Raw genomic sequence first — 21681 nt, forward strand, 5'->3', positions numbered from 1 at the left:
CCTTTTTGCTCTTACAAATGGATGTGATTACGATTCTTTCCACGCAGTCTGTCTCTAACTTAGAAATATAATGTGGGCCTTGTGTAATTTAAAATGTTTCTAGTAGTCACATCAAAAAAGGTAAAGACACTGGTAAATTAATTTTATTAATATTAATATTATTATTTATATTTATATTAATTATATTTTATATAATATTTATGTTAATAAATTAAATATTAACTTAATTATTTAATTAATCAATAAATTATAATTTATTATAATTATTAATTATGTCATATATTTATATATTAATTACTTTTATTAATTAATATATAAATATATAATATAAAATTAATAAATATAAAATATTTGTATAAATTATATATTGATATATAATTATATTAATAAAATTAATATTATTAATATTAATTAATATAACATTTTGTTTAACCTCATATATTCAAAATATTATATTAAATGACCAAAATAAAAATATTAATAAGACATGTTACACTGCTTTTTTTGTACTAAGTTTTGAGTTCTGGTATGCACTTTACACTTAAGAGTATGCTTCAAATCAGACTGGCACATTTTAAGTGTTTAACAGTCGAGTGTGGTTAGTGGCTTCATCTTAGAACTAGTTTAATATATCAGGATATTGTATTCTAAACTGTTCTGTGGAATACTAATTTTGTGGAATGCTCATCATATTACATTTTATTAACTTAAGAGGCATATTTTTTCACAGTTCAAAGACTTCAACTAGTAAGCATCTTCCAATCAACTAAAAGTGACAGTACATAAAATATGTCCTACAACCGATGGTGCCCTATACATTTTGTGCATGTAGCTCTAAGGCAAAATAGAATTTCCAAATTAAATTTTAGGGAAGCTGAGTACAACAAAGTTAAGCAGGCTTCTTTACTGTAAAACATTGCAGAGCTTTTAATATGTTAACACGAATTGTTAATTTTCAAGAGATATGAAGCTTTTCAAAAGCAAAAGCCAAAACAAAACCGCACCTACAAGATGTTTTTATATGTGAACACCTACTGATGTCTTGTAGGGAACCCTGCTCCACTAAACGCAGCATAAATACTTCCTTACCATGCACTGTAGGAGAAGGACTCCTCGTAGGCTGAAGAAAGGGGTCACTGGAAGCACTGGCTGTGTTCAAAAAAGAACCCAGCAGATCCTGACCTGATGGTTTAGAAGGTGCTCCAAATGGGTCAAAGGTGGCACCTAGAAAACAACAGGAAAACGGTGTTTCTTTGTCCTATGGGTTCACTCATTCAGTAAATACTGGACAGCTGTCCCTCTTACAAGGCTCTAGGCCAAAGACTTGAAAAGTCAGGATGATGCCTGCCTCGTGGGCTGCTCCACAGGCCCATCCTACCCTTAAAACTTCCTTCAGGGTTAACAATGAAGCCCAAGGATTTCGGACTACATGTGAATAACCTCTTCTTTGAGGACAAAGGAAGGACTCCTGATTTACCTGTAGGATGAACCATAAACTCTATAAATAAGGGTCCTGTGGGCCTTTGGGCATCTTAATAACATGAAATAAATCAAGCAAGCTTATAGATTAATAGATAAGTGGTGAAACCATGGCCTGGGCCACAAGAGATGATCAATGAATGAACTGTGATCATATTCAGTGAATTAGTGAACAAATGCCAGGCACGAGGAGCTTTGCTATTAAGGTGAACAGGAGAAAACCTCACTGACCAGGTTTTGTTTAGTTTTGTGTTTTTAGTGGTCCTGGCACATTGAAAGTTAAAAAGAAAAGAAAACGAGTGTGACAAAACCTGAGCTCTCATCACACCTTATGCTCCATGAAACGAAATGCTTTCAAAACATTGCTTGCTTACACTTGCTAGAAACTAGGTGCAGATGTAGTAAAATGCAAAAAAAGTCTGTGAATGAACCAAGATAACTTCAACAAAGTGGCAGCTGAGGTTTCCAGCAACAACACAATAATAGCATTTTTTCGATTTTATTTATTTAAGTACGTTGGATCTTCATTGCTGTGAAGGCTTTTCTCTCGTTATGGTGCCTGGGCTTCTCATTACAGTGTCTTCACTTGTGGAGGGCACGTGGGCTGCAACAGTTGCAGTGTTTGGGCTCAGCAGTTGCAATTCCTGGCTCTAGAGCACAGGCTCAACAGCTGGGGAACACAGGCTTAGTTGCTTTGTGGCATGTGGGATCTTCCCAGACCAGGGATCAAACCCATGTCTCCTGCATTGGCAGGAGAATTCTTAACCAGGAAGCCCAACAATGCAGTAACTTAATATTGCATCATTTCTTTAGGGTTTATGTTGCCTTTCATAAAGAATACATCAGCTGAACCTGTCAGCTGTCAGACAGAAGTGATATCATTTTCATTCTATGGACAATAAAACTGAGGTTCAGAGAGCCAAGTTTCTTGCCCAATATCAAGTAAATGATAAGACTGGACTCATGTTCAAGTTTTCGGACTTCAAATTCCAGGAATTCCCCAAAGGCATCTCACATTCTTCATAGACGTGAGATAAATGTGATGAAAATGACACAGAGTGGCATATATATAACTGGGCTTTAATTTTGCATTAATGCGCAAGGGAATTAGCTCCCTATAATGAGATGTCACTTCCTAATTTGTAGGTATCAAGCTAATGGGCTGACTGCTTCCTGGATAGGAGTGACCTATTCTAGGAATAGATAACTACAGTCAAACGAGTTAATGAATAATTCCCACTCTCAAAACCCAGGGAGGGACATGATTTAATATGTGTTCAGCTACAACTTCATTGGCATAATGCTCTCCTAATGTCTGCTGGGCAGTAGATTAGCTTTACATAGCAGCAATGAATCAACTATACATCAGGCACTCTATTACATGATGTGTATCATTTAGCTCATTTAATACTAACGAAACTTTATCCCTTCTATAAAATGAGAATACTGAGATTTATAGAATACTTGCAAGCGGACACTCTAACTTTGACGTCCACCAGTAGAGAATGCTAAAATCTTCTCACTATTATTTGGCACATTTTTAATACCAACCTATGCTAAATTAGGCTTCTCTGGTGGCTCAGATGTTAAAGAGTCTGCCTGCGATGTGGGAGACCCAGGTTCTATCCCTGGGTTGGGAAGATCCTCTGGAGAAGGAAACAGCCACCTACTCCAGTATTCTTGCCTGGAAAATCCCATGGATGGAGAAGCCTGGCAGGCTATAGTCCATGGAGTCACAAAGAGTTAGACATGACTGAGTGACTAACACACTATGTTAAATTAACAGCATTCTCAAATAGCTAAAAGTGAGCTTGCCAACACAAGAGCTAAAAATTTAGTCTTTACGACATTGCTAATAGGTAAATATTTTCCCATTTTATAACTAAGAAGGTCAAGGTTTTTTTTTAATAAGGCTACACAGATAGGTAAGTTTCAGTCCTGGCATTCAAATCCAAGCCTTTAACTCTGGACTCAAGTTCCTTCTCCTTCCTTTTGGAGGACAGAATACTTATGTCCCAGACCTAGGTGGGCACTACTCAGTCGTGCATCCTTTGACAAGTCAGTTAATATATATCTGGCCTCAATTTCATTGTCTATAACCTGAGGCACAGATTTAACTAATGTCTGAAAGGCCCCCTCTAGCTATGATGCTAGAATACAACTATCTACCTGGGGCTACGATGAATTAAATCACTGAAAGTCACACAAGGGGCATGGTCTTGATGTGACCACTGAACTTCCCTGGTGGTACAGTGGGTAAGAATCTGCCTGCCAATGCAAGGGACACACGTTAGATCCCTAGTCCAGGAAGATTCCACACGCCATGGAGCAACTAAGCCGGTGAGCCACAACTACCGAGCCCGTGTGCTGCAACGACTGAAACTTGTGCACCGAGAGCCCGTGCTCCGCAATAAGAGAAGCCGCTGCAAGGAGAAGCCTGCACACCACAATGAGAAGTCCCCGCTCTGTTTGCCGCAACTAGAGAAAGCCTGTGTGGAGTTAACGAAGACTCAACACAGCTAAAAATAAACAAATAAATACAATTTTTAATGTGACCACTGACTACTCTGCCACTTTGGATCTTGGGACTTCTTTTCCTGGCAGAGCTTCTGCTCACTTTGATGACTAAGAACTGCTGAAGTGTAGACCAAACAGCCTGGGATTCAGGGCACCTGGCTTCACACTCTGGGTCCACAATAACTAAAGTAGGAGCTTGAGCCTCAGCATCTACAATCCTACAACATCTACAGTGATTCTGAAACTCACTCTTGTAAAGAATGGCTCCAGTTGAACTACCACAAATTGAGACCAGTCAAAGCCTTCTGAGAACTGAAGGATGAGCTTGGGAATTCAAGTACCTAAAGGTTATCACCTGCCTGGAGAGTTGAGACATTCCCCTTTCCTCTTCCTAATGGATTCTCTTCCTAATGATGTCATCTTGGTTAATGGTGCAGTAACAAGGACAGCTGGTTCTTTAGAAGCTATAATGGACTTCTGCTTACCCAACTCTACTATCTTGCAAATGTCAAAAAATTGTGGATGGCCAGCCACAAGAAGGGTTAAGTCTGTGGCAATGAGTGGAGTGAAGCTGACTGAGCCTCATGGGGCTCAAACTCTATATCTGGCACCAACTGCTCCACTCCATCAGCCATGCTGCTGGCAGGAGTCCCTTAAATATACCTTAAATTAACCAAGTGCTTCTCTGCACAGCATAAGTGTATTCAGAAAACTACAGTTCCAAGAAGGCATTACGGGAAAACTGAGGGAAAGCTTGGGAGTCAAATGGCCTAGTTTTAGGCCCGAGGACTTGCTATATAAAAGTACACTACTAATTTGACTCTAAGCCTCTGTTTCCTCAACTAGAAAATGGAGATAACAATAGCACCTTATTTACTGTGTTTTTATAAAGACTGAATTCATGGCTGGTGTTAAATTCCATGTTTGGCAAATAGTGAGTACCCCACAAATAGTCACTGTTATTATTAATAACAATTCATCAATCTACACCTCCAAGCAGAAATAACTAAAGCAGCTGAGGGATTGAAGCCTTAAAAAAAAAAAATTAAAGTAAGGGTGACGAACTCAAATATTCTTTCTTAGACTGTCCTACCAAAATGGACAGTATTTCTATTTCCTCTTGTTGTTCCCACTGACATGAAGATACAGACCTTCTGGAGACTTTTAGGGAGATCAGAGAAATCTAGATTATAAGGAAAGTTTGATTCCACCTGCTCGGCCCAAAAGTTATAACTCAGTACTGAGAGGTACAGCGCAATATACAAGCAATTACCTTCTCCTACTCTCAGCGTTGGAGATGCAGAGGTGGAGGTGGCAGATCGGCGTGGTGTGGACTGGGTGGATGTAGGTCCACTCGGGTGAAACACGTCATCCACCCCTGACTGTCCAGACTGGACGGGACCAGCTGCACCTCCGGCCCCGAACAGGTCACTTAGAAGTTCGGAGTTGGAGGGAGGAGCCGCCGGCGAAGAGAAGTTCTTACTCACTGCAGACCCTTCTAGACCCAGAAGATCCACATCCTCAGGGGGTGCAGGGGCAGCTGGCTCCTGCTGCTTTTTGCTGGGCTTCCTGGCTGCGTGAGGTTTGTCACCATTGGCATTGCCATGTGGGCTGGACAGCGTCAGAAGTTCATCATCTGACTGCTCACTCTCCTGATTCACTAGGGCGGCGTGGTCCTCCTCGCAGAATGACTTCTCTGATTTCTGATCTAAGGAAGGCCAGTATGTCAGAAACAGTCAGTCACCAGCCACAGAATTTCTGCTTTTTGTTAGAGTCTACACACTTAACTTCAGAAAGAGAGAAACAGCAGCCTGGAAAAATCAATGCTTTTAGACTCTTACTGATGGAAAACTTAATGTATTTCACATAACATTCAATTACTATCTGTTGAGCATTTGAGAGGAATATGGCATGAAGGCCAAAAACTCTAGAATCAGCCCAAGTTTGAATCTCATCTCTGCTACTTACTGGCTCTGTGACACTGAAAAAGTGGCTTTACTTCTCTGTGCCTTGGTTTTATCCTCTGCAAATTGCGAGTAGTAAATAGAACCTAGCTTCCATTGACTGTTGTGAAAATTACATGAGATATGATATGGAAAATGCTCAGATCAATAGTAAGTAGTACTTAAGTGGTTTCTCTTATTTTTAAAATTACTACCATCATCATCCTCCTCATCTTCTTCCCAGCACTATGCTAGGTGCTTTGAAAAAAGCAAAACATTGTCTCCTAGTCCTTGCTGCCTCCTCTCATGGTCTCCTGCAAACGGCCTGCAGCCAAAAGCAGGGCCTTTGTCCCACATTCTGGAGGACAAGTGAACTCCATGCCTAATAAGTGACCAGAGGCAATGGCTCTGGTGTAAGGATGGCCCTTACACCAACTGGGAGGAGGTACTTTCAGCATAAAATGGGCAGCAGGAAAGATTTCCAGCAGGAAATTCCTTTCTTCTGGGGACGGAATGGAGAGGCTGGTGAGTGACATTCCAGGCCCTCCTTGGGGCAGATGGCCCTATGGAACTTCATCTACTGCCAGGTAGATCCCTATTCCAAACCAAGTGCAGATCCACATCCCTCCTCCCCAGTCCTGAAATGCAAAAAGCTGTGAAAAACTAAATGTTTCCCTATGTTGGTAGAAAAATCTGACTGGAACTGACATGAAAATTACTTACAAATGTCTTCATTGATTTCACTCAATGAAATCAATGTTATGTTTCACTGCAGACATTTTTTTCTTTTTAATTTTTATTGAAGGATAATTGCTTTACAGACTTTTGTTGTTTTCTGTCAAACCTCAACATGAATCCGCCATAGGTTTACATATACCCCTCCCTTTTGAACCTCCCTCCCATCTCCCTCCCCATCCCACCTCTCTAGGTTGATACAGAGCCCCTGTTTGAGTTTCCTTAGCCACACAGCAAATTCCTGTTGGCTATCTATTTACATATGGTAATGTAATTTTCCTTGTCACTCTTTCCATACATCTCACCCTCTCCTCCCCTCTCCCCATGTCCATAAGTCTATTCTCTATGTCTGTTTCTCTGTTGTTTCCCTGTAAAAAAAATTCTTCAGAACCATTTTTCTAGATTTTGCATATGTGCATTAGAATATGATATTTATCTTTCTGACTCACTTCACTCTGTATAATAGGTTCTAGGTTCAACCACCTCATCAGAACTGACTCAAACGGGTTCCTTTTTATGGCCTGAGTAATATTCCATTGTGTATATGTACCACAAATTCTTTATCCATTCATCTGTCAATGGACATCTAGGTTGCTTCCATGTTCTAGCTATTGTAAACAGTGCTACAATGAACATTAGGATACATGTGTCTTTTTCAATTTTGGTTTCCTAGGGTACATGCCTAGGAGTGGAATTGCTGGGTCATATGATGGTTTTATTCCTAGCTTTTTAAGGAATCCCCATACCATCTTCCATAGTAGCTGGATCAATTTACACTCCCACCAACAGTGCAAGAGCATTCCTTCTCCACACCCTCTCCAGCATCTATTGTTTGCAGATTTTTTGATGATGGCCATTCTGACTCGTGTGAGGTGATGTTTCATTGAAGTTTTGATTTGCATTTCTCTAATAATGAGTGATGCTGAGCATCTTTTCATGTGTTTGCTAGCCATCTGTATGTCTTCTTTGGAGAAATGTCTGTTTAGGTCTTCTTCCCATTTTTTGACTGGGTTGTTTTTCTGGAATGAGCTGCTTATATATTTTGGAGATTAATCCTTTGTCAGTTGTTTCATTTGCTATTATTTTTCTCCCATTCTGAGGGCTGTCTTTTCACCTTGCTTATAGTTTCCTTTGCTGTGCCAAAGCTTTTAAGTTTAATCAGGTCCCACTTATTTACTTATGTTTTTATTTCTGTTACTCTAGGAGGTGGGTCATAGAGGATCTTGCTTTGATTTATGTCATCACGTGTTCTGCCTATGTTTTCCTCATGATCATGATCCTCAAGATCATGGCATCTGGTCCCATTACTTCATGGTAAATATATGGGGAAACAGTGGAAACAGTGGCTGACTTTATTTTTCTGGGCTCCAAAATCACTGCAGATGGTGACTGCAGCTATGAAATTAAAAGACACTTACTCCTTGGAAGGAAAGTTATGACCAACCTAGACCACATATTAAAAAGCAGAGACATTACTTTGTCAATAAAGGTCCGTCTAGTCAAGGCTACGGTTTTTCCAGTAGTCATGTATGGATGTGAAAGTTGGACTATAAGGAATGCTGAGCGCTGAGGAACTGATGCTTTTGAACTGTGGTGTTGGAGAAGACTCTTGAGAGTCCCTTGGACTGCAAGGAGATCCAACCAGTCCATCCTAGGAGATCAGTCCTGGGTATTCATTGGAAGGACTGATGTTGAAGCTGAAACTCCAATACTTTGGCAACATGATGTGAAGAGCTCTCTCATTTGGAAAGACCCTGATGCTGGGAAAGACTGAGGGCAGGAGGAGAAGGGGATGACAGAGGATGAGATGGTTGAATGGCATCACCGACTCAATGGACATGAGTTTGGGTAGACTCTGGGAGTTGGTGACGGACAGGGAGGCCTGGTGTGCTGCGGTTCATGGGGTTGCAAAGAGTTGGACATGACCGAGCAACTGAACTGAACTAAACTGAATTTTCTGTGTACAGTTCTTTTGTCTCCTTAGGTAAGTTTATTCCTAGATGTTTAATTCTTTTTGTTGCAGTGGTGAATGGGATTGATTCCTTAATTTCTCTTTCTGATTTTTCATTGTTAGTATATAGAAATGCAAGTAATTTCTGTGTATCCTTCAACTTTGCTAAATTCACTGATTAGCTCTAGTAATTTTCTGATACAATCTTTAGGATTTTCTATGTACAGTATCATGTCATCTGCAAACAGTGAGACTTCACTTCTTCTTTTCTGATCTGGATTCCTTTTATTTCTTTTTCTTCTCTGATTGCTGTAGCGAGGACTTCCAGAACTGTGTTGAATAATAGTGTTGAAAGTGGACACCCTTGTCTTGTTCCTGATCTTAGGGGGAAAGCTTTTAAGTTTTTCAACATTGAGAATAATGTTTTCTGTAGGCTTATCATACATGTCCTTTACTATGTTGAGGTAGGTTCCTTCTATCCTCATTTTTTGAAGTTTTAACCATAAATGGGTGCTGAATTTTGTCAAAGGCTTTTCCTGCATTTATTGAGATTATCTTATGACTTTTATCTTTTAATTTGTTAATATGATGTATCACATTGATTTATTTGCATATATTTAAGAATCCTTGCATTCTTGGAATAACCCAACTTGATCACGGTGTATGAGCTTTTTGATGTGTTGCTGAATTCTGTTTGCTAAAATTTTGTTGAGGATTTTTGCATCTATGTTCATCATTGATATTGGCCTGTATTTTTTATTTTTTGTGTTGTCTTTGTCTGGTTTTGGTATCAGGGTGATGGCAGCCTCATAGAATGAGTTTGGAAGTGTTCTTTCCTCTGCAATTTTTTGAAAGAGTTTTAGAAAGACAGGCATTAGCTCTTCTCTAAATGTTTGATAGAATTCTCCTGTGAAGCCATCTGGTCCTGGGCTCTTGTTTTTTGAGAGATATTTGATCACAACTTCAGTTTCAGTGCTTGTAATTGGATTGTTCATAATTTCTACTTCTTCCTGGTTCAGTCTTGGAACATTGAACTTTCTAAGAATCTGTCCATTTCTTCCAGGTTATCCATTTTGTTGCTATATAGTTGTTCATAATGGTCTCTTCTAATCCTTTGTATTTCTGCATTATCTGTTGTAACTTCTCCTTTTTTATTTCTAATTTTGTTGATTTGATTCTTCTCTTTTTTTCAGATGAGTCTGGCTAAAGGTTTGCCAATTCTGTTTATCTTCTCAAAGAACTACCTTTTAGTTTTATTAATCTTTACTATTGTTTCTTTCATTTCTTTTGCATTTATTTCTGCTCAGATCTTTATGATTTCTTTCCTTCTACTAATTTTTGGGGGGTTTTGTTCTTCCTTTTCCAGTTGTTTAAGGTGCAAAATTAGGTTGTCCATTCGATGTGTTTCTTGAGGTAGGATGGTATTGCTATCAACTTCCCTCTTAGAACTACTTCTGCTGCAACCCATAGGTTTTGAGTTGTGTTTTCAGCCATTTGTCTCTAGAAATTTTTTTATTTCCTTTTTTATTTCTTCAGTAACCTGCTGGTTATTTAGAAACGTGTTGTTTAATCTCCATGTGTTTGTGTTTCTTACAGTTTTTTTTTTCTTGTAATTGATACCTAGTCTCATAGCTCTGTGGTTGGAGAAGATGCTTGATATAATTTAAATTTTCTTATATTTATTGAGGTTTGATTTGGGACCCAAGATGTGGTCCATCTTGGAGAACATTCCATGTGCACTTGAGAAGAAGGTGTATTCTTCTGCATTTGGATGAAAATGTCCTGAAGATATCAATGAGATCCATCTCATCTAATGTGTAATTTAAGGCTTGCGTTTCCTTATTAACTTTTGTTTTGTTTGGTTTTTTTTTGTTTGTTTGTTTTTTAAATTTTATTTATTTTTTTATTAGTTGGAGGCTAATTACTTCACAACATTTCAGTGGGTTTTGTCATACATTGATATGAATCAGCCATAGATTTACACGTATTCCCCATCCCGATCCCCCCTCCCACCTCCCTCTCCACCTGATTCCTCTGGGTCTTCCCAGTGCACCAGGCCCGAGCACTTGTCTCATGCATCATCCCACCTGGGCTGGTGATCTGTTTCACTATAGATAGTATACATGCTATTCTTTTGAAACATCCGACCCTCACCTTCTCCCACAGAGTTCAAAAGTCTGTTCTGTACTTCTGTGTCTCTTTTTCTGTTTTGCATATGGGGTTATCGTTACCATCTTTCTAGATTACATATATATGTGTTAGTATGCTGTAATGTTCTTTATCTTTCTGGCTTACTTCACTCTGTATAAGGGGCTCCAGTTTCATCCATCTCATTGGGACTGATTCAAATGAATTCTTTTTAACGGCTGAGTAATATTCCATGGTGTATATGTACCACAGCTTCCTTATCCATTCATCTGCTGATGGGCATCTAGGTTGCTTCCATGTCCTGGCTATTATAAACAGTGCTGCGATGAACACTGGGTTGCACGTGTCTCTTTCAGATCTGGTTTCCTCACTGTGTATGCCCAGAAGTGGGATTGCTGGGTCATATGGCAGTTCTATTTCCAGTTTTTTAAGAAATCTCCACACTGTTTTCCATAGCGGCTGTACTAGTTTGCATTCCCACCAACAGTGTAAGAGGGTTCCCTTTTCTCCACACCCTCTCCAGCATTTATTGCTTGTAGACTTTTGGATAGCAGCCATCCTGACTGGTGTGTAATGGTACCTCATTGTGGTTTTGATTTGCATTTCTCTGATGATGAGTGATGTTGAGCATCTTTTCATGTGTTTGTTAGCCATCTGTAAGTCTTCTTTGGAGAAATGTCTGTTTAGTTCTTTGGCCCATTTTTTGATTGGGTCATTTATTTTTCTGGAATTGAGCTGCAGGAGTTGCTTGTATATTTTTGAGATTAATCCTTTGTCTGTTTCTTCATTTGCTATTATTTTCTCCCAATCTGAGGGCTGTCTTTTCACCTTACTTATAGTTTCCTTTGTAGTGTAAAAGCTTTTAAGTTTCATTAGGTCCCATTTGTTTATTTTTGCTTTTATTTTCAATATTCTGGGAGGTGGGTCATAGAGGATCTTGCTGTGATTTATGTCGGAGAGTGTTTTGCCTATGTTCTGCTCTAGGAGTTTTATAGTTTCTGGTCTTACATTTAGATCTTTAATCCATTTTGAGTTTATTTTTGTGTATGGTGTTAGAAAGTGTTCTAGTTTCATTCTTTTACAAGTGGTTGACCAGTTTTCCCAGCACCACTTGTTAAAGAGGTTGTCTTTTTTCCATTGTATATCCTTGCCTCCTTTGTCAAAGATAAGGTGTCCATAGGTTTGTGGAAAAATATAACTTTCCAAAACTGAACCAGGAAGAAATAGAAGATCTTAACAGACCCATCACAAGCAAGGAAATCGAAACTGTCATCAAAAATCTTCCAGCAAACAAAAGCCCAGGACCAGATGGCTTCACAGCTGAATTCTACCAAAAATTTAGAGAAGAGCTAACACCTATCTTACTCAAACTCTTCCAGAAAATTGCAGATGAAGGTAAGCTTCCAAACTCATTCTATGAGGCCACCATCACCCTAATTCCAAAACCAGACAAAGATGCCACAAAAAAAGAAAACTACAGGCCAATATCACTGATGAACATAGATGCAAAAATCCTTAACAAAATTCTAGCAGACAGAATCCAACAACATATTAAAAAAATCATACACCATGACCAAGTGGGCTTTATCCCAGGAATGCAAGGATTCTTTAATATCCGCAAATCAATCAATGTAATATACCACATTAACAAATTGAAAGATAAAAACCATATGATTATCTCAATAGATGCAGAGAAAGCCTTTGACAAAATTCAACACCCATTTATGATTAAAACTCTCCAGAAAGCAGGAATAGAAGGAACATACCTCAACATAATAAAAGCTATATATGACAAACCCACAGCAAGCATCACCCTCAATGGTGAAAAATTGAAAGCATTTCCCCTGAAATCAGGAACAAGACAAGGGTGCCCACTCTCACCACTACTATTCAACATAGTGTTGGAAGTTTTGGCCACAGCAATCAGAGCAGAAAAAGAAGTAAAAGGAATACAGATAGGAAAAGAAGAAGTGAAACTCTCACTGTTTGCAGATGACATGATCCTCTACATAGAAAACCCTAAAGACTCTTCCAGAAAATTACTAGAGCTAATCAATGAGTATAGTAAAGTTGCAGGATATAAAATTAACACACAGAAATCCCTTGCATTCCTATATACTAACAATGAAAAAACAGAAAGAGAAATTAAGGAAACAATACCATTCACCATTGCAACAAAAAGAATAAAATACTTAGGAGTATATCTACCTAAAGAAACAAAAGACCTATACATAGAAAACTGTAAAACACTGATGAAAGAAATCAAAGAGGACACAAACAGATGGAGAAACCTACCGTGTTCATGGATTGGAAGAATCAATATTGTCAAAATGGCTATTCTACCCAAAGCAATCTGTAGATTCAATGCAATCCCTATCAAGCTACCAACGGTATTTTTCACAGAACTAGACCAAAGAATTTCACAATTTGTATGGAAATACAAAAAACCTCGAATAGCCAAAGTAATCTTGAGAAAGAAGAATGGAACTGGAGGAATCAACCTGCCTGACTTCAGACTGTACTACAAAGCCACAGTCATCAAGACAGTATGGTATTGGCACAAAGACAGAAATATAGATCAATGGAACAGAATAGAAAGCCCAGAGATAACTTTCTGTTTTGATTGTCTGTCCGTTGGTGTGAGTGGAGTGTTAAAGTCTCCTACTATTATCGTGTTACTGTCAATTTCTCCTTTATGTCTGTTACTATTTGTCTTATTTATTGAGGTGCTCCTATGTTGGGTGCACAGATATTTACAATTGTTGTGTCTTCCTCTTGCATTGATCCCTTGATCATTATGGAGTGTCCTTCCTTATCTCTTGTAATATTCTTTATTTTAAGGTCTATTTTGTCGGATAGGAGGGGAGGATTGCTACTCCAGCTTTCTTTTGCTTCCCATTTGCATGGAATATATTTTTCCTTCCTCTCACTTTCAGTATATATGTGTCTTTAGGTCTGAAGTAGGTTTCTTGTAGACAGCATATATATGGGTCTTGTTTTTGTATCCATTCAGCCAGTCGGTGTCTTTTGCTTGGAGCATTTACTCCATTTACAATGAAAGTAATTGTCGATATATATATTCCTATTGCCTTTTCTTAACTGTTCGGGGTTGATTTTGTAGATCTTTTGTCTTCTCCTATATTTCTTTACTGTGTAAGTCCTTTTAAAGATTTGTTGCAAAGCTGATTTGGTGATGTTGAATTCTCTTAACTTTGGCTTGTCTGAAAACCTTTTTATTTCTCCATCAATTTTGAATGAGATCCTTGCCAGGTACAGTAATCTTGGTTGTAGATTTTTCCCTTTCAGTACTTTAAATATATCCTGTCATTCCCTTCTGGCCTGCAGAGTTTCTGCTGAAAGATCAGCTGTTAAGCATATGAGGTTTCCCCTGTATGTTACTTGTTGCTTCTCCCTTGCTGCTTTTAATATTATGTGTCTTAGCATCTTTCTTCTTGGTTTATCCTGTATGGGATTCTTTGTGCCTCTTGGACTTGATTGACTATTTCCTTTTCCATGCAGGGGAAATTTTCAACTATAATCTCTTTAAAATTTTTACCTTAGTCTGCTCTTCAGAAGTTATTTTCACCATTTTATATTCCAGCTCACTGATTCGTTCTTCTGCTTCAGATATTATGCTATTGATTCCTTCTAGAGTATTTTTAATTTCAGTAATTGTGTTGTTTGTCTCTGTATGTTTATTATTTAATTCTCCTAGGTCTTTGTTAATTGATTCTTGCATTTTCTCCATTCTGTTTTCAAGTTTTTGATCATCTTTACTATCATTATTTTGAATTCTTTTTCAGGTAGTTTGCCTATTTCCTCTTCATTTATTTGGACTTCTGTGTTTCTAGTTTGTTCCTTCCTTTGCATAGTGTTTCTCTCCCTTCTCATTTTTTTTTTTTTTTTAACTTATTGTGTTTGAGGTCTCCTTTTCCTAGGTTTCAAGGAAAGTTGAATTCTTTCCTTGAAGAAGGTTGAATTCTTTCTTCCTTTTTGTTTCTGCCCTCCTAAGGTTGGTCCAGTGGTTTGTGTAAGCTTCATATAGGGTGAGATTTGTGCTGAGTTTTTGTTTGTTTTCCCTCTGATGGGCAAGGCTGAGTGAGGTGGTAATTCTGTCTGCTGATGATTGGGTTTGTATTTTTGTTTTTTTTGTTGTTGTTGTTGTTTAGGTGAGGTATCCTGCACAGGGTGCTATGGTGGTTGGGTGATGCCAGGTCTTGTATTCAAGTGGTTTCCTTTGTGTGAGTTCTCACTATTTGATATTCCCTAGGGTTAGTTCTCTGGTACTCTAGGGTCTTGGAGTCAGTGCTCCCATTCCAAATGCTCAGGGCTTGATCTCCAAAGTTACAAACTTTATCAGGGGCAGTGGGGCCAACAGAGAGTACCAGGACCTCAGGGTTTGACTTTTCTACTTTTCTGATGTTTCATCTCCCCAAATTTCACAATACAGCCATTTCCTCGCAAACCAGAAGGCAAGATCCTTGAGGACTGGGAAGATCCTTGTTTCTCTAGCCCCTATTACAATGCCTGGTCCATTGCAAAAAGCTCAATGTGTGATCTGGTTTGCCTAAAGCCAGGACACGTACAGCAGAAACTTCTTCCAGCCCCTCAATGCAGACATTCTAACATGTTTAATGACATGCTGTTGTCTGAGATGCCCTCAGAGGTGCTAAGGAATATGCAGTTTATGTATTGTATTGCCTTTCTAATGTGCAAAAAATTCTGTATTCCTAAATCCATCTAGCTCTGTGCAGTTCAGTTAAAAGACTGTGCATTTGTGCTAAACCTATTTTATAGCCTGATAAGATTTCTCAAGTACTTACTAAAATAGCAGAGGAAAGTAAAAGTAACATTTTATTAAAAGCTCTTATGTGAAGAAGCAAGATGAAGGAGAAACCAAGAGGGGACTGGAAAATCTACCTGCTATCTAGATTTCACTGGGTTTTCCCATTTTTAAAATGTTTTTGATCCCAATTCTCAGTAGAAAATTCTGAAAGAATCTAAAAAAGTGGATGTATGTACAACAGATTCACTTTATTGTACACCTGTAAATAACATTGTAAATCAACTATTTCCCAATAAAAATTTTAAAAAAAGAAAATTCTGAAAGTAAACTTTTCAGTTCAAAGGAATTCTGTAAACAACTTTTTCATCACACATAGAAAACTCTGTGTAGGCAATGGGAATAGTGTGTTATATTGACATGGAAAGGAAAGTCAATCAAGAGGATTTTAAGTACACCATCACCAGAGGCAGTTTCCTACCCCTTTCTTAAGAAAGTCCTTAGCATGGACTTCCACATTCAATCTTGCAGTTAACCTCAGCAAACTATAAAGCAAAGGGGTATCAATCAGAATACCAATGCTAATCTACTGGAGGCTGTCCAAAGTTTCTTGTTGGGAAAGATTCTAAACACATCTTCAGGTTCTGCAAAAAAGGATATTGCAATCAAGTCCAACCTCTGTCAAGGTTTTTAAAGCAAGTAGCAGAGATATGTATGTACTGTTTGCCTTCCCTGCACCAGGGAAGCTTAGCTCTGCCCTGCTAGTGGTCAAAGCCCTGGGCAGGGTGGAGGTGGGTGTTGCCAGATTTTGTATTTTTGGAAAATTTATTTAAGGGCATGAGATTGAGTTCTTTGCTAATTTTTTGTGTGTCAGCAGTGTGAATGGAGATCCTAGAAAATACCATGATTATTCATAAACCCAGTGCTGTGATCCAAAACACTACATAATAGAGAAGGTAGAATTCAGCTTAAAATGGCCTTTTGCATCAGTCTAATGGCATCCATGGAGTTCAGAGTAGGAAAGTTGCCTCATATGGAAAAGGAATGAGCAGGAAGAATGTGAAATAACATGTTAGGTAGATGACTTCTAAGTGTTGTTTTTACTTTAGACTGTTTTAAGGACTAATCATTTTTATAGAAGAACCATGTAATTTAACCACCTAACCATGTAACTTAGAGAAATACTTGGAAATAAATACCTTGCCAGCAGAGAGTAGAAAAGAAGCCACCTTGTCCAAAATGTCTGGGGTTATCTGGAGGGATATCTATTGGAGCCTGTCCTACAAGACAAAAGACATCGAGGAAACACAGGAAATAAATCAATGAGATAAATAACACAGAGGCTTCCTTCTGAAAACTAAACCACCAGATGACTCATACCTCCTAAGACCAGAGTATCTTGATGCTCCTGGTGAGAAGAGAAGAGGATGCTGGGGTTGACATCTTTTGTGCAGTAATGTTCCCATGGTGGAGTTAGGTCTATCACTTTGTCGTGCGGCTGTAGTTCTACATCCAGAGTTACCTGAAATAGCTGAGGATATTTTTCTGGTACATCACATGCATCCAACTCAGGCCTAAATAGGAATTTAGAAGAATAAGGTCAGTGAAAAACAATGGAACCAGCATGATGTTCAGTACAGAAACCATTGTAGATGGATTCCGAGGTTCAGTCTGAGACTCATTTCTAGGGAAAAATCAACCATTACCACATAAGAGACTTTACTGTTTTGAGCCTCAGTTTCCTCATCGAGAGAAAAGAGGAGAAGAGTGTCTCCTTATAGAATTCAGATACTACTGCTTGTGAAAGCATTCTAGACAGCAGGGCGGATATATTCTGACAGTGTACACTGGCATGTCCAAATCAGTTGTTAAAATAGTGAAATAGGCTCACAGCCACCATCCTGAGCTATTGAATGTCTACTCCTAACCTGGCTCTAGCAACTTGCATCTATCACCCCAGTTTCAACCACTCACATGGGTCCCCTAGACTACACTGTAATACAGCAACTAATATCTGATGCAGAGGTCCTGGGGGACCCTGCTTCCGTGCTACAGCCAGGCGTCCATTCTGATGGGTCTTTGTTGATTCCATTTCTTCCCTGTTGCAAAACACAAAGGGATACACAGATGCAAAGGATAACCATACTGAAACTTCGTTCCCTCTCTGTTCACTTCTGTTCCCCCACGTGGTATTTCAGACCTTTTTATTTGAAGTCTGATCCATTTATGTTTATGACAAATTACATCCAACTGAGCGTTGAAAATGCAACCAGCCTCCAGTATGCTGCTAAGCCACAGGCACAGGATTTGGGGGTGAGGGGGAAGCTGTCACATGGGCACTAATGAGCCTTGGGAACTTGACTGCCAGCATTTCACAGCTCCTTGGATTGAAAAGGCAGTTTGGCCCAAGTAGCACTCACTTGGTGAACTTTAAAACTGTTGTGTCCAGTGGAATGAATCCAGTATGAAACTGAAGCTGAAATATTTGAGTGTTGGTCACCTAAAAAATACAAAAGCAGCACATTACAATCTATCAGTGAAAAGGGAACCAGATCAAATGATTATATTTGGGGGAGTCATACATCATCAACTGCTTCTATATCTGCACCTTTGTTTACTATGAATATTAAACAACCTCCTCATTTGGATCTAGCCCAGCTTCACTTCCAACCTCTCCTCTCCATGAACTCTTTCGTGGCAAGCCATCCCCTCATCTCTGAGACACGATGTTCTTGCACCTAGCCATACTCATCTCATTCCTTCTGTCCAGGATGTCCCTATTCCAACCTGATGAACTAATCCTTCAAGAGCCACCTTCACATCTTCTGTAGCCTTTCTGAGCCACCACTGAATAGAATAAACTGCTACCTTTATGCCATCTCATCGTACCTCTTTAATGGTAGTGGATACTCGGACATGTGTGAATTTCCCCTGAACTCCTAAAAGGCAGTCTTACTTTTGTCAATCCTAAACCCCTAGGCAATGACTGGCATAGAACATGTATTCAGCAAATACTTGATGAATTAAAATATGAACATTTGCTATGAACATTAGGGTGCATATATCTTTTCAAATTAGTGTTTTCATTTTCTTCAGACAGATACCCAGGTGTGAAACTGCAGGATCAGTTGGATAGTATCACTGACTCAACGAACATGAGTTTGAGCAAACTCCAGGAGATAGTGGAGGACAAGGAAGCCTGACGTGCTGCAGTCCATGGGTCACAAAGAGTCAGACACACTTAGGGATTGAACAATAACAACATGGGAGCTCTACTCCTAACTTGAGGGGGAAGGAAACTCTATATTGCTTTCCATATTGCTGTAGCAATTTACATCCCCACCAACTGTGTATTAGGGTTCCCTTTTCTCCACATCATTGCCACAATAACACTTGTTATTTCTTGTCTTTTTGACAATAGCCATTCTATTCTGATGGGTGTGAGGTGATATCTCAGCGTGGTTTTGATTTGCATTTCCCTGATGATTAGTGATGTTGAGCATCTTTTCATGAGTCTGTTGACTATCTGGGTGTTTCTTTGGGGGAAAAAAATGTCTGTTTAGGTCTTGTGCCCATTTTTAAATTGGATTGTTTGTTTTCTTAATATTGAGTTCATGGCAGTATTATTCACAATAGATACGGAAGCAATCTGAGTGCCCATTGACAGATGAATGAATAATGTGATGTGTATTATATACACACATATACATATATATATATAGCATATATATACAACATACATGATTATTCAGCCATAAAAAAAGAATGAAATCTTGCCATTTGTAGCACCATGCACGGACCTGGAGGGTATTATGCTTAGTGAGATAAGTCAGACAGAAAAAGATAAATACTGTATGTTTTCACTTGTATGCGGACTATAAAAAACAAAACAAATGAACAAATAAAACAGCTCATGGAACACACATGGAACAAACCAGTGGTTGTCACAGGGGAGAAAGGTGAAACAGGTGAAGAACATTAAAGATACACATTGCCAGTTATAAAATAAAGTCACAAGAATGTAGTATATGGCACACTAGGGAGTATAGTCAATATTTTATAATAACTCTATATAGTGTATAATCTATAAAAATAACAAATCACTATGCTGGACACTTGAAATAATGTAACATTTTAAGTCAACTGTACTTCAATACATAATTTTTTTTTAAATGCAATTACTTGTAGCATCATTTGTGATATCCCAACAGTGGCAATAACTCATATGTACACCAAATGATGGAGGGATGAATAAAAGCTATATAATCATAAAATGGAATACTGTCTAGCTATGTAAAGTACTGATATAGCAAGGATGAACCTTGAAAACATTAGGCTAAGTGAAAGAAGCCAGTCACAAAAGAGCATACATTATATGGCTCCGTTTATATGAAATGTCTAAAACAGGCAAATCCATAGAAATAGAAAGTAGATTCCTGGTTGCCTAGGGGATGGAAGAGGAGGAATGGACTGCTGCTAATACACACAGCGTTTCTTTCGTGGATGATGAAAACATTTGGGAATCAGACAGCAGTGCTGCACAGCTCTTTGACAATGCTAAAAATAAGAGCACTGTATACTTCAGAAGGGTGCATTTTATATCAAATTTATTTCCATTGAAAAATTGAAAAACTGTCATTACTTAATCCCACGTTCTTAACAGAGACATCCCCTCTCACAGTGATCCAGATAGGGCACTGTGAAGAAGCACAGGTTGCTACAGAGCAAGATTTGCACTTCAGTGTCAGGGCTGCCGTCTTCTGGCAACGCCATCTGGGCGAGTCACAACCTCCAAGTCTTAGCTTTCTCCCCTGTAGAATGAGGGCAATGGGCATAAGTCATTTGTTTTCTGCTTTCTTTTTTTTTTATTGAAGTATAGTTGATTTAGAATGTTGTGTTAATTTCTGCTGCACAGTAAAGTGATTCAGCTTTATATATATATATATACACACACACACACACATTCTTTTTTATATTCTTTCCCATTATGGTTTATTACAGGGTATTGAATATAGTTCCCTGTGGTATACAGTAGGACACTGTTGTTAATCTATTCTATATACAATAATTTGCATCTGTTAATCTCAAACTCCCAATCCATCTCTCTCTCTCCCTTGACAACCAAAAGTCTGTTCTCTCTCTGAGTCTGTCTGTGTTTTGTGGATAAGCCCATTTGTGTCATATTCTAGATTCCATATATAAGTGATGTGTGTGTGCATGCTAAGTTGCTTCAGTCATGTCTGACTCTTTGCGACCCTATCAACTGTAGCCCTCCAGGATCCTCTCTGTCCATGGGATTCTCCAGGCAAGAATTTTGGAGTGGGTTGCCATGCCCTCCGCCAGGGGATCTTCCTGACCCAGGGACATTCTGAATCTGAGTCTCCTATGTTTCCTGCATTGGCAGGCGGGTTCTTTACTACCAGTGCCTCCTGGGAAGCCCAAATAAGTGATAGCACATGGTACTTGTCTTTCTCTTTCTGACTTACTTTATTTAGTATGATAATCTCCAATTCCATCCATGTTGCTGCAAATGGCATTATCTGACTGTTTTTTATCTGAATACTACTCCACTGTATGTATGGATATATGCACACAACACATCTTCTTCATCCATTCATCTATTGATGGACATATAGGTCATTTCCGTAAGTAAACTTTAAATGTTTTTTCTAATTCTAAAACCAGAAGTTACTCAAGCCCAAAGTGATATAGAAAAAATACTGAAATGCTCTTATTAAAGGGTCAGCTGAACTTAAGTCATGATTCTTTCTGAAACCATACCTTAGCCTGTAGCCGGCTTCCAATTGTTGACCTCAAGTGATACATGGAAACAACCACATCTCCTTGGACAGTGATGCTCAAAGGAATGAAGATTTTTCCATCTTGGACACGGTATTCCCTTTAAACAGAGACAAAAACATACTGAAAGAGAGTCTAATTTGGCACAGTAACATAGATTTACAGGTACAGTCCTCTGGGACTCTGGTCAGAGCACTTGTTTGCGCAGGCCTGAACCAAGGAACTATTTCCTAACTTAAGCAAAGTTAGGAGAACAGTCTATGCCAACTGGATGCAAATTGGTTCTGCCATGGGATGCCACTGGTCTTCTGCCAGGTCCTCTTTCT

General features: G+C 38.8%; 1 protein-coding gene across 3 annotated transcripts in view; it reads right to left on the reverse strand.

The window, feature by feature from the left end:
* The window catches only part of DNAJC6 (DnaJ heat shock protein family (Hsp40) member C6), a 177309-nt gene that overhangs the window by 24748 nt on the left and 130880 nt on the right, over nucleotides 1-21681 (reverse strand). For all 3 annotated transcript variants that reach the window (XM_061121685.1, XM_061121687.1, XM_061121686.1), the window contains exons 8-13: nucleotides 21338-21455; nucleotides 17977-18056; nucleotides 16937-17130; nucleotides 16756-16836; nucleotides 5270-5704; nucleotides 1090-1224 (exon numbers count right to left, since the gene is read on the reverse strand). In XM_061121685.1, coding sequence (XP_060977668.1) covers nucleotides 1090-1224; nucleotides 5270-5704; nucleotides 16756-16836; nucleotides 16937-17130; nucleotides 17977-18056; nucleotides 21338-21455 — 1043 coding nt within the window. The remainder of the gene's footprint in view (nucleotides 1-1089; nucleotides 1225-5269; nucleotides 5705-16755; nucleotides 16837-16936; nucleotides 17131-17976; nucleotides 18057-21337; nucleotides 21456-21681) is intronic.

Source organism: Dama dama, chromosome 20, assembly GCF_033118175.1.
Source record: "Dama dama isolate Ldn47 chromosome 20, ASM3311817v1, whole genome shotgun sequence".
Lineage (NCBI taxonomy): Eukaryota > Metazoa > Chordata > Mammalia > Artiodactyla > Cervidae > Dama > Dama dama.